The 13,610-nt window shown below is 42.0% G+C and overlaps 1 protein-coding gene across 1 annotated transcript in view; it reads right to left on the bottom strand.

The window, feature by feature from the left end:
* Positions 1-3,357: 3,357 nt before the first annotated feature.
* Positions 3,358-13,610, bottom strand: part of PLXNC1 (plexin C1) — a 69,848-nt gene continuing 59,595 nt past the window's right edge. The window contains exons 25-31 of the mRNA XM_066319276.1: positions 13,119-13,150; positions 12,923-13,030; positions 10,875-11,038; positions 10,289-10,436; positions 8,407-8,547; positions 8,236-8,310; positions 3,358-6,632 (exon numbers count right to left, since the gene is read on the bottom strand). Of these exons, the coding sequence (XP_066175373.1) occupies positions 6,528-6,632; positions 8,236-8,310; positions 8,407-8,547; positions 10,289-10,436; positions 10,875-11,038; positions 12,923-13,030; positions 13,119-13,150 (773 nt within the window). The 3' untranslated portion in view covers positions 3,358-6,527. The remainder of the gene's footprint in view (positions 6,633-8,235; positions 8,311-8,406; positions 8,548-10,288; positions 10,437-10,874; positions 11,039-12,922; positions 13,031-13,118; positions 13,151-13,610) is intronic.

Below are 13,610 nucleotides of genomic sequence, written 5' to 3'. Positions count from 1 at the left end.
GTTGCAATCAGGTGATGACCTCAGTGACTGAAAAAAGTGAAAGACTGCTCCCATTTCTAAAAAGGGGAGAAAGGATGAACCATACAACTACACACTGGTGTGCCTCACCTCTGTGTCTGGGATGATCAGGGAGCAGATGCTTCTAGAAGATGTGCTGAGGCAAGTACAGGACGAGGAAGGCAGCCAAGGCAGCCATCATGGCTTTACTATGGACTAATTGTACCTGAGCAATATGGCCTTCTATGATGGAGTGACAGCAACTGTTGATAGGGGAGCATGAACAAATGTCATCATTTAGATTTCTCTAAGGCCTTTGATACAGTCCCACATGACATGCTGATCTCCAGATTGAAGACATGGATTTGATGGATAAATAGCCATTCAATGGATAAGGAATTGGCTGGATGGACACAGCCAGAGAGTTGTGGTCCGTGGCTCTATTTCCAGGTAGTGGGTGGTGATGGGTGGGGTCCCTCAGAGCTCACTCTTGGGACTGATGCTCTTCAGTACCTTCATCAATTACAGACAGTGAGATTGAGTGCAGCCTCAGCAGGTTTGATGACAGGAAGCTGAGCTCTGCAGTTGACACAACAGAAGGAAAGGATGTCATCCAGAAGTGGGCCCATAGGGACATTATATAGTTCAGCAAGTCCAAGTGCAAGGTGCTGCATCTGGGTAGGGACAATCCCAAATGTGAGTATAGAAATGGGAAGAGAAGCCACTGAGAGCAGCCCTGTGAAAAGGATGGGGGCTGGTCAGAGCCAGTAGTGTGCATTCACAGCCCTGAAGGCCAACCACAACCTGGACTGCAGCAAAAGCAGCACGGCCAGCAGGGCAAGGGAGGCTTCAGGAAGACATTATTCTTCCAGTACCTAAAAAGGGCTATAAAAAGGAGAGGGACTTTTTCTATGTCCAAGAGTGTCAGGACAAGGGGCAATGGTTTTAAACTGAAAAAGGGCAGGTTTAAATATTGGGAAGAAATCCTTTACTGTGAGGGTGGTGAGGCACTGGAACAGGTTTTCCAGAGAAGTTGTGGATGCTCCAGTCCTGGATGTGTTCAAGGCCAGGTTGGATGGGGCTTTGAGCAACCTGTACTAGTGGAAGGTGTGCCTTCCCATAGCAGGGGAATTGGAACCAGATGATCTTTGGTCCCTTTCAACGTAAACCATTCTGTGAATGGTTGCCAAGACTCCGTCTCAATGAGGTTTGTTTTTCAGTATTTTTCCATAAAGTCAAAACATTAAATTATCTCAGCACAAGAAACTTTGAAAATTGTTTTTCAGCGTTTGGGTTGTTTAAAATAAAACTGACATTTAATATAAAAACTTAAAACAATTTTTTATAAAACCTTTAACACTTACTTGATAATATCCTCTTACTCCTTCAATGTGATAGTTAATGTATGCTACTCTGGGTTGCAATTTTGATCACAATGCTGTAATCTGCATCTATGTTGGTATTTTGATGCAGTTAAAAAGGATAAAATGAAATTGTAAAAGCTTTGAAAACTTCTGTTTGCTACCCTTGACAATGAATGTGCCTCTTTTATTTCTATAATGGGAATAGGCAATAACTGTTTTTTTTTCTAAATATAGCAAAGATTAGTATAACAAATTGCCTTTACATTATGTAAATGTAAGTCTGTATTTGTTCCTACTCTAATTTGTTAACTACAGCAAAAAAAATTATTCTTGGTTGAATAGATTTATTTGATTTTTTTTCAGTTCGTTATCAGTCCAGTAAAAGAATTTTGTGAAGGATAATTATTTATCTATTTTTTTTCCCCCGATAATCCAGTAATGATAATTTCTGGAATTGCAGGAATTTTTTTAACTGGGTTTTGTTTGTTTGTATTTGGTTTGTTGCTGTTGTTGTTTTCAAAATACTGCAACAAAAATACAAGACAGTGAGAATACACTATGCAATCTTTTAAAACAGGTTATTGAGTATTGCTGTTAGACTGTAGAAATAGTGAAAGAATGACACTGGCATTGACTCTTCTCTGTTGAGGCCTCATTTTTCATTTTCCATAGTGTGTAAGTATAAGGATTTGTCTTGGTTCCAGCCAGGACAGGGCTAATTTTTGCAGTAGCCAGGAGGGCCATGGCTGGGAGCTGGGGTTATTCTATACCACCTCATTTTCTGAGATCCTTCTGGGTCATGTAGCATGCCAGGCTCTGTGTAGTGAGCAACCACATGTGAATCTGCTTCCATTCTACCCTCTGTCATTAGTATTGTTGCTGTTACTGATAATTTTCTTCTCTCATTGCTCTTTCCAGTAAGTTGTTCTTATCTCAATCCATGATCTTTACCTTTGCTGCCTCCAATTCTCCTCTCCATCCTGCCCCAAGTGGGGGGAGGCGAGGCAGTGGGAGAGCAGAGCATGGTTTCCAGTGTGTCAGTGGGAGAACTAACCTGGGGAACACCATTCCTAAACCAGGGCTGCACATTCTTGGGGAAATTTTTAAACTTCTCTGCCGAAACACATGTAGCTATTAGAACTAACAGAAGCTATTTCTGCTGCCTCCTGCAGTATGAACTTGTACAAAGTAACTCTCTATGCCTGAGCCAGCTTTGACAAATGGGATGATCACCAGCATCTACCAGCATTGAAAAAAGCAGGTTGAAAAGAGCAGCTGTCAGCAGCTTCGTCTGTCCCCAGCTGTGATTGTGTCAGCAATGTCTGATGTCAGGGGACAGGGAAGTTTACAAACCAGGTAAGACTTGGAAGGCAGAAAAAGGGTAATATCAGGAGGAAGAATAATGGTCAGCATCGGATCTGCCTTTCCTAGTTGGTCTCGCGCTTTTTGTGTGAAAATATCCCTGTATTTCCTGTCCCTTAAGCACCTTCCCTTGAAAGAAGGATTATTGGGTTATCAGCCTTTTAAACATTTTTAGCTTTTTAAAAGTATCATCACCTTCAGAGCCTTTAACTGGTGTAGTTGAAGTTCAAATCCTGAAGGCTGTGAGGAGGTGTTGCAGGCACTGCACAATCAGCCAGCCTGTCCCTAGCCTGTTGCTGCTTCCCCCAGGTGGGAAGGCAGCTGGGAATCCTCTAGCCCAGGGAATCTCTCTCCATTCAGACTCTGAAGGAGGTCACTGCTCAGCAGCTGCTGGAGTTTAGGCCAGTGCCTTCCCCCCAGCATCATCAGATGTATGTACCTTCCTCTTCCTCTTCCCAATTTCAGTGTGATGGAAGTGTGCTGTGCTGACCTGCACGACTCTGTCCTGGAGCTTTGCAGGGCTGGAGCTACAGCACTATTTCTCACCTGTCTTATACTCCATTCCTTGCATGACCTTGAATTGTTACCAGCTGTGTTTGCTTTCTTGTAACCATTTTAAAGTACACAATCAAACTAACCTCCAAATGCTTTTATTCTAGATAAACCCATACAAACACCAACATGTATTTGTCATTTGCACTTTTTTTAACCATTGATTTTAAACAACAGATTAACTTCTGTACAACAGGAATTACTTTACACATCAGTAAGATTTGACTTCAAACTATATGACTGCAAAATAATGCTCTGTAAGCTAGTGTTAGAAACACGCTGTTTGCCGTAGCAGTTTGCCTGTAAACATGGGAAAGTTGAAGAGAAGTTTGCTTTTCATTTCTGAGGATGCGATTAGAACTGTTGTGTTGCCATAATACTCAAAAGAGTCAGAGATGGTTCTTTTTCTCTGTGTAACAGTAATGGCAAATTGCAGATATGGAAAGTGTGCCAATGTTTTGTGTGCTGACCCAAACCTACCAAAAGAGCCACAATCACTTACTTATACTTCACATCACTTCGTGAGATCCACTTGATGGGTTACAAAGTCCCAGTACGACTTAAAAATGGTTTACTAACAGAGTGACGCTGTTTAGGAGGCTTGAATAAAAGGCAATAATCCTATTCCAGGCTGTAGGTAAAGCTACAGGGCCTGCTTCAACACATACTTAATCTCTAGAAATCATTAAAGCTATTGTAGCAAACAAGCAGTAGTACAAATACAGAATAGGACTGATTTTCATTTCCTCATCAATATAAACACATATAGTGAAGTTCACAGGATCGGACCCACGCAAACAGATTATATTTTACAGCTTTTCAAGCAGAAATATTGTAGTTGTTTTGTCTGCCTGTACAGAAGGTTACTGCTGAACAAAATTATCACAGTTCATTTGAATGCACTGACAGCAAACACCTGAAGTAGAAGAGAACTAACTGGAAAGTGTAATCCGCTCCTGCCTCTCCTTCAATATCAATTACTGTGCTTTTTCTATTTATTTGATGCTGCTTTAAAAGGTTAGATTAAAAACGATAAAAATCAAGCCCTTACGTGCAGGTAATCCAAGCTTAAGTGCTAGTCAAACCATGGTCCACTCCTTTAGGACAGAGGGCAAGATAGATTCGAGGTGGATGGAGGTTTTTTTCAATTAAAATTGAACTTATCAAAATACATTGTGCCAGGCAGAGAACTGTTGAGAGTACTGCAACATCATAGTGCAGTGTCCTGAACAAAGCCATACATTCCATCAAGTATAAATTGTAAACTTAATAGCAAGTGTAAGACTTGAATTTAAAAAAAAACCCAACAAAGCCATCACAGTATGGGTTGGTTGGTTGGTGGCTGCCCTCTCTGGTATGCAAGAGGAACCACTTGTGCAATCACATGGTAGGGAGGGGACAGAGCAGCAGGACCGTGGTTTTGTGGTTTTCTCTACATTAACAGCCCTCCTTGCTTCTGCCACAGGTGGTCGGTGTGTGCCTGGGCCAGCTGCCTTTGTAACCAGAGCAGGCACCATTAGCACCGATGCCTGAGCTCTGGGGCTCCTCCAACACAGCACTGTGTGACCTCTGCTGCCTGGGTGCCCTGCACAGCCAGCTCTGGCTGCTCCCAGCCCCAGCACTGGCTTTCTGTACCAAACCCGGACCATCTGTGTCATTTGCAGCCCATGGCACCTTTCCCACAGCCAAAGCAGGTGACAGCTCTTCCCTCTCCTGTGGGCCACTGTGCTACATCACTCACCTCCAATGAGGGGATCCCTCCAGAAATGTATGGAAATGTATCTCCTTGTCATGAATGCCTTACTTCAAATCAAAGGGCACGTGACAGCCTCAGAATGTGCCTCCTGTGACTGAAGCAGAGTCCATGGTGACAAAACATTTCTCTGTAGTAGAGTGTAGGGTTATGTTGCTGCTGTAGCAGAGCTGGAGCCACAACTGCTCCTCTGTGGCTTTGCTCAGTAGCCACTGCACCTCATCCCAGCAGCACAGCCATGCCCTTGTTTTCTAGCTGGGCCCCCTTCAGCCACCAATTCAAATGTAATGAGCACCTTCCTTCCAAAATGGCCAAGCTTGAAAAAACCCCAGCCAGACTAAGGCAGTTATCCCTCCCTACCCCAATCCCAGCACATTTGTATCAGTGTCTCAAACATAGTCAGGGATTACACCAGTCTTCCTGTTCTTAAATATTATTAAACCAACCTTTGACCTGATCCCCTACATGCTGGCTTTAGGTCTGTGAGGCCCTTCTACACAGATGGCAAGGCTGGCCAGGACCATCAGCATTGATGCATGGGCTGATCGTGCACCTGAGTACAGGTTTGTGCACCAAAGTGCAGCCAGCATCAGCTGCTTCATCAAATCACAACAGTGTCCTGATGCAGTGCAGTTTCAGCTGTGAAGCTGCTCACAAGTGTATCACAGCTTATTTCAGAATGGAAGGTCAAAAATGTAAACACAGACTGATGGTGGCTGAATGCCCTTTTCCAAAAGCCTCCCCTCACCTCTTCCCCTCAGTGGTTCACTTCACTTTGGACTTTTCTAAAAAAAAAAAAAGGTAAGTCCTGCCATATGGCATTTGGCCTTCCAACATCAGACCCACTGTTTCTGCTAAACACACTTATCCTAACTGCCACTTTGGTCCCAGGTTGTTGTTGGACTTTTTGATGTGTTTGGGTGTGGGGAGGTTTTTTCTCCCCCCTTTTTTTTTTTTTTTTTTTTCCTTTTTTTTTTCTTTTTTTTTTTTTCTTTTTGTTTTGTTTTGTGTTTCTGAACAGGAACTAGCAAACATTTCACTGGAAGGAAGGAAACTGCAGCTGACCCGTATTCTGAAGCTGGAGCTCACCCTCACAGTTTGCTAAGCCGCTGAAAGGATGTGGCGAAACATCAGCTTTTTCTCTTAAAAAAAAGAGGTAAGCAACTTGCAAGTTCATGTGTATTTTGCACATCTCCTATGACCTTATTTTAAAGTAAACAAAAAGCTTACTAGACAGTATTTTTGAACCAAAGGGTTATGTGTGTTTAAGTACCTAAAAATGCTGACCCTGCCAGCATTAGGTCACTTTTACATGCCCCTGTGTGAATACATAACCCTGCCCATATTTCATTCCCAATTGTAGATTACTTGGAATGGTCAGAGAGGAGAAGAGTGTCCAAACGTTTCAAACCCTGTACATATAGTCAGTCAAAACAGTTTTGGGAGCAGTAGCGCTAATATCAAATCCCCCACAGTGATGCTGTGAGTCAGTGCTCTGCTCAGTGCCATTTGCATTTTTTCTTTTCATCAAATAAGGCTTTTACTTGCTGGAGCTGTTTCTGGACTTCTTCAAACCCCCGTTCTCGCTCAAGTTTGCTGACAATCTGTTAACAATTAGCAAAAGAGAGAATAATATTTTTAATGCTTATTTTACTTGCTATTTTTTAAAGCCTGCTTTTCTGTACTCTAACAACTCCTGACAGAAAAATCCATTGAGTGCCTGCCTATCTGTAAACATTCTTTTTTGACCTTAACACTTTATTTTGGTAGTTTTCCTTTCAAGTCGTTCTGCTTACAGGATTTGCAACGCTTTCACAAAAGAATGACTGAGCCAAGCAAAAAAAACCCCAAACAAATTCAACACATGCTCATCCTTTCAGAGTGTGAGGCAAGGCCAGTGCTCCGGTTTTTATGCTAGAGAAGATTCACAAGCGATATTTTATTTCTCTTCCTCTGTCCTATAAGCTGAGGGCAATAAACTGCCTCTTTTCCTCTAACTCACCCACTTGGCTCTGGCCCAGGTGATAGAAAGGAGCACTACTGCTGTCTGACATCTCTGCTGGCAACACAGTAGGTCACAGTAAACAATGAAAGAGGTTTAGCTGCTCCCACTCAAAAGCCAGAAGGGGAAGAGCAAAGGGAAGATGGGCACTAAGACTAGAAGGTACACTGAATTTTCCTGTATCAATCATTTTAATGAGCTTAATAAAGGCTGATACCAATTTGAATATCATCCCAAGCTTGTTTCAAGAGGCAAAGATTTGATGCTGAATCCAGATAATTTGAGATGTTTGAGATCTGAAGTGGTAAGCCAGCTAACAGGTGACTGAGAGCTGGATGACTACAGCAAGTGCTGGTGCTGTGCTGCTGAGGATGAAAGAGAGAAAGGCCTGGTTGCTGGGAAACCCAGACAACCTGCTGGAAGCATAAGGAGGCCTTCAGGCAACACACCCCAGTTGGCTCTTATCTGAGTCCCTGCACAGGCACACACAGCCTCTGTTAAGGATGCGGAGCAAAATGGAGTGGAGAATCCTATCATGCAAAGTGGAGGACAGGGATTTTCTTAGAAAGCAGCTTAGAGGTAGCCTGTGACTAAGTACTTTCAGCTGAGAAAAGATTTCTTTTGTTAGTAATAGCAGGAACTGGAAACTATAGCTGCTTCTTTTTGAGAGAAAGACTATTAGAGCAGAGCATTAAGAGGGCTACGATGGGAAAGGAGCAGACAGCTCTTGCTGTAAGGCTGTGTGCTCCACTGAGGTGTTTGCCCTGACTGTTAAATAAAGAATCCTGGTGCTACAGTCTAATCTGATTCCTGAACATCCATGGAAATGGAGCACATGCACAGGAGTTGTGACAGGCATTTGCAGAGACTCTGCAAACACAGTAAAACAAGAAGCCTTGACTATAAAGGAAATTCCTCAAAACTGCAAGCATAATGTTATTGCTATTGTCTCTGCAATACAGCAGTGACAGTAAAGGTTCACTGACAAACCTCTGGCCTGTTCGCCCTCGGAGGGTGGGGGCTCCAGCCGCCCTGGGGGCTGCGCTGCTCCAGCCCCTTACAGATCAGCAGAAGGGGCAGCCTGGGCTGCATTAAGGTGGGGCTGCCTCTGGAAGGGCACCCAGCAGGTCACACATCAGCCCAGCCCTGGGTTACTGTGTCAAGCCCCACATTAGGGATTAAGCAGAAATTGCAGATGTGCTTACCTCATCATAGTATTTCACTATGTATTTGTAGATTTCAAACAAGGCCACTTTCTCATTAAATTCATTTTCATGTTTCTAAAACAGAAAACAGTTCTGGTCAGATACTTCTCCTTTAAAAAAAACCAAAAACTTAACATGAAAGCAAATGAAGTAGCTGCTTCTCAACCATACCTTAGATTCCTGAGCTAGAAATTCTTCAACCTCTGCAGTGGTCAATGGAGGCAGATCCCTGATGGCTTTGTAGTATGCTTTCACCTCCTTCTTGTAGAGTGGAATGTCCTTAGCGTAGAGAAGTTTATTTGTTGGTGCTTCCTTAAATGAAAAAATTTGAAGCCTTGTAACTTTTCACAGCACAGATTTCCTAAGGTTCCACCTCCACACAGCTAATTGCATCTAATTGTGTCTGTGTGACTCATTTTTCTTTGCTGTGGTTATATGCAAGGAACCAAGGTTATGAAACAAAGATGTAAACCAGGGGCAGGACCTCACTAATAGTGTATTGTGTTTCATGGCAGTTTCCATGTAATTATTTCTGTTGACATCAGAAGTGATGACCTTTTGTCCCTAAGACATATTTTTTTCCTCACTTCCTCCTTACAGCTCCCTAGACCTGAAAGCTGAACAAAAGAGCCCGAGGCTGACACCCTATTTACATATAGGATTCAGCAGTACTACTGAAAGACAAGTTCCCCAGCAGTGACACACCAGAGAGCTTGTTAGATGCTGTCCTGGCATAGGTTCCCCTAAATCTTTTTGGTCCTTCTAGTGCTTTCCCTCAGGGGTTTGAGAGCATGGAGAGCTGACTGCCAGACATGCACAGCCAAAGGGATTTTTTTTTCACCCCAGGACTTCAACAATCCATGTCAGCACTGACCTACCTGGGGGCTTCAGGCTCATTCGAGGAAATATGTGCTAATACTTGTGATAGGAGCCACAGCCCCACCTGGAAAATTGATTTTCAGAATGTAAAAGTGGGGGCTGGTAGTTTCCTGTTTAAGTTCTGGGCAATAAATGGCATAACCATATGATATCTTGTCATCACTGTTTCCAGTGTGTGAAGTAATTTGAATGTTTGTTTTCTAAATGGCTAAAATACGTTTCAAGATAAAAACCTAAAAATCACAAAAGTAAATACGTTTGAATACAAAAGGTCACAAGATGTTTACTGCAATGCAAACCTTTATCAGGTTTCAGCATTCTTTGTTTCAACAATACTGCACAGTGGATTTTAAGCACAGAAACCTAACAACTGCTTATTTGCAGGTTTTCCATCAAGGAAGTGATGTGATTAGCTTTAATTTATGATACTTCACTCCTAAAGTAAGATAAATAAGCACATTATTTGTTATTTATCTTAAACAGATGAGCGGTTGGATTAGATCACATAGGATATTAGTCCATTTTTATATAAATTCTGTGCCTGAATGAAAGCTTTCTGCTTTGGTCCAAAGAAAAAGAAAATACCCTGGGGAAAAATGAAGTATTTCTGATCCCAGAGTTCTGTACACTACACTAAAGTGGTTTTGAATGTAAGATTCCTGAACTTGTTGCTCCAGCAAATAATTTTGCATATAAAAGTTTTGCACTTCTAATATAAGTGAAAGGAACTGTTTCAAACTTCAGAGGTCTTTCAGTATTCTTACAGCTTCCACTAGCTTGCTGTGTGAGTTTTCTGCACACTGGTGTGTGGCAGACAAAATTTGGACTACTTATCAAATAATGTTAATACTTTTAAGACCTTTAACTACATTAAAACCTTAAAACTTCCACCTTCTGCCATCTATTGGGTATACACATGTGCAGAACTGAATTGCAGAGAAAACAAGAAGCAGTTAGCTATAAATAAGGCATTCTCATAGCTGTATCTGTCTACTGGTGAATTCTTCCAAGTCTCAGGAGACAGAACAACGAGGAATGGAAGCCCAGCTTAATTAGGCCCCTGACAATTCTGCCCCCAGTATCAGCAGATCCAGGATTTCATCATCTTAATCATTATACAGTTGAAAAAGACATCGATTGAGAAAGTAGTAGAAGACTGGAGGGGCAGCATTACCTTCCCCAGTGTCTGCTCTGCCAGAGAAAAGGCATCCATGAAAGCTTGTGCGATTACAGACAAACAGCCATCTATGTGTGAAGTCTTCTTAATATCAAAGACAAACTGGGGATTCTTCAGTATGTTCACCCAGAAGCGAAGAGGAAGACTAGTCAGGAGAAAGAACAAACATCTTTAAAATCAACCACTCAAGTAGCACAACTGCTTTAAAATGGTCCTTAATTGCAACTGCACTCATAGAACAAGGCACATTCCTGGCTGCTTCTTCTCACTAAAAAAGGGGTCAAGGAACAAAGGCTATGGAGCAAATGTATCTGTCAGACACCCAGCTTCAAATAATGCTTTCAATCTGCAGCTACTTCTTTCAGAGTGTAAGTCAGTGTGCAGGCTGCACAGACCTGGAAGCTCTGGTGGTTTGTGTTGTATCAAATCAATACACTTAAGTTACTGTTATCCACAAAGCCGAACCACATCTTATTTCCAGACATGCCAAAATCTTATTCTTCTGATCACAGGTGACACATTCCATTTCTGCAGTTACATTTTCAGAAAGCACATGCCCCCTGCATATATCCCATGGGCATACCTGTTGGTTTTCCATATGTGGACCACATCGGGATCAGTAATTTTTTTGCTCTCAGCCTGGGCATCCAAAAAGTCAAAAAAGTATTTGATGGCAACAGGTGCTTTATTGTTGGGTAAACTCCAAATGCTCCTGAAGAGCTTTTCAACAACTGAATGAATTGCCACCTGAAAAGTAACAAAGTTAGTATTTTGTTATTATTACACAAGAATAGGATATTTTACCTCAGAGAGCTGTGTGCGTCCTGAGACAACCACACGCAGAAATTACAATATGCTTGTGACAAACATCAAGGCCATAGGTTATTGGCAAACAAGAAAGTAACAAAAATGAAACTACAATACACCACAACAAGCTCCTTCCATATGTCACATGTCCTGTTGCTCTGCCTATAGGAAAATCACAGGTGGTAAGAACCATTTGGGCTAATAAAGACAACATCAACTCTTGGGATACTGTTGCTACTGTTGCTAAAAGCATCTGGAAGTTGTGACTGGAATTAAGGAGGGAGCTGAGAAAAAGCAGTTTAGCCAGTTTCCTAGAGCACTATTCTTCCAGGTGACATCTGTGACACATGCTCAATACATGTGCTCATCAACACTTCACAGTCAAGTGGCTCTGGCACTTGATCTAATTCTAGGATAACAGCTTTGGGTCCAGTAAGACACTAATATTAGAGAAAAGAACTGAAAACTTGGCACATCTGACACAAAAGTGAAGATATTTGGCTCACTAAGACAAAGAGTTTGGTTGCTGCTGGACCCACTAACATAATCACAGAGTATTCATAAGTAGAGGCAAACAAAGCAAAACACTGTTTTGTGCTTTTTTTGTTCACATCTGTTCTGAAGATCAGTTCAGCCCAATCTTCTCTCAGCAAGAAGGATTTAAGCATATCCCAGGGCCTTGATGAATACTGGCCAGTTCATTTCATGTAGTAAACTCTGCAATTGTGTTTGTGTCTGTGTATGGGAAAGAGGGGAGCAGAGAGATGGTGAGATGTAATTTCCTTTAGTGCACAGCCTATCATTAGAGGAATTTCACAGCGAGGGTATCACAGCTCTGTTGTTCAGGGCAGTGTCCTACTTTGGAGAAGGAGATGATTAATTTAAAAGCTTTCTAAAAAGCCTGATCTTTTCTTCTGTACTTCAGTCTTCCACCGTAAGACATTACTGGTTTACTCCAGCATTTCCTGAAGGCTCATGTTAGCTTTCACAGGTAATGAGAAATGACCAGTCTTCACTCTCACTTTGGGGACTGTCCCAGATTACTTCAGATGCTATCAACCACCTAATTAAATAATGATTGATAGATTTTTTAAATGCAAGAAGGCTATAATCATCATCCCTTCAGGCCTCTTGCACAGTTCTCAGTGTTGTGCACCCATTAATATTTTATGCAATATGCTGTTGCAAAGAGTTTTCTAACCATTTGAGTAAGTCAGAAACAAATGATGTTACAGAGGGAGTGAGCGAGGCTTATTCCTAAGCAATGCACTGTGTATAAATTAGGTAGCTGTATTATATATCTTAAGGACCTTGCTCTTAAAATTAATCTAGTTATTTAGAATACCTAATCTGAAACCCTAATAAACTATTTCATTTTTTGGGCAGTACCTTGTGAAACTCAGGCTTCAGAAGTTGTCTCTAAGCTGGGCAAACTCTATAGTGGAGTGAGGAGATTGTTGGCTGAAAGCTGTCATTCCAGAGGGGTTCGTTCTCATTCTACAGAACTCTATGGTAACTCACTTTCCATTAGCTAAATAACAACCTTTTTTATTCAACCTGAGAAAAAGGTTGTTCTTCCTGAGGAGATACTATGTGTAATCAGACAATTTTAGGACTCTAGTATTAGAAAACCTGAAATGTGTCTGTCTTTGCAAATGGTCATACCCCATAATTAGCACAGTGACTCATATCCTACCCTTTCATTTCATGTTTGATTTACACACAAGAAGTCTGCATAATTTCTGGTTTAATTTGTGTTTCTGTTATGCCAAACTAGCCAAGCCAACATCAGCCCTCCTCCAAAATAAAGCCTTTACAGTTTACCTTGGTTGACAGAAGTTTTGTGAGATACATTTCTTTCACTTTGAATTTTTGCTTTCCTTTGTGACCTGCTCCCTTCACATCTTTGTTAGCCTCTGAGTCTGGTAAAATCTGTCATGAAGAGATTAGAGAGATTACACAGATCCAAATACAGCTCAGTATTAAAGCTACCACTTAGCAGTGTAATGATTCAACTCACCAAATGACAGTGTTCATCTGAGTAGTCCACATCTAAACAACAAAGGCAGAAAGCAAAGAGACATTAATGAAACACACAGCTGCAAGCTTGTGACTTCTGCTGGGCCTGGGCAGTGCAGCAGGGTGCACCCAGGATGCCAAGTAAGCAGAGTCAGTGTCATCGTTTACTGCCTGCAGTGGGGGGGAACCCTCTGAGAAATGCACAGACCCTGTGCACCTCCCTAGTGCCGACTTGTAGCTCGGAGCACTAAGCTACTATCTTACTTATCTACAGGCATCCTATCTGCTGCTGGGGTAAGCTGGCAGCAATCACAGCTCCTCTGAAAGGTGGACAAGATGAGATGATTACAGTGGTTTAAGTCTCTAAGAGTGCTGAGTGCAGGTGGGCTGAGGTCAGGCTTGAACACAACGGAACAGACAACCTTCATTTTGCTGAGCGAGAGGCCACCCCAGTGAGATGCACATGTCCCTCCTAACTCTGATTATAAGGAAA

This window comes from Sylvia atricapilla, chromosome 5, assembly GCF_009819655.1.
Source record: "Sylvia atricapilla isolate bSylAtr1 chromosome 5, bSylAtr1.pri, whole genome shotgun sequence".
Classification (NCBI taxonomy): Eukaryota; Metazoa; Chordata; class Aves; order Passeriformes; family Sylviidae; genus Sylvia; species Sylvia atricapilla.
This window is presented reverse-complemented; position numbering and strand designations above follow the sequence as displayed.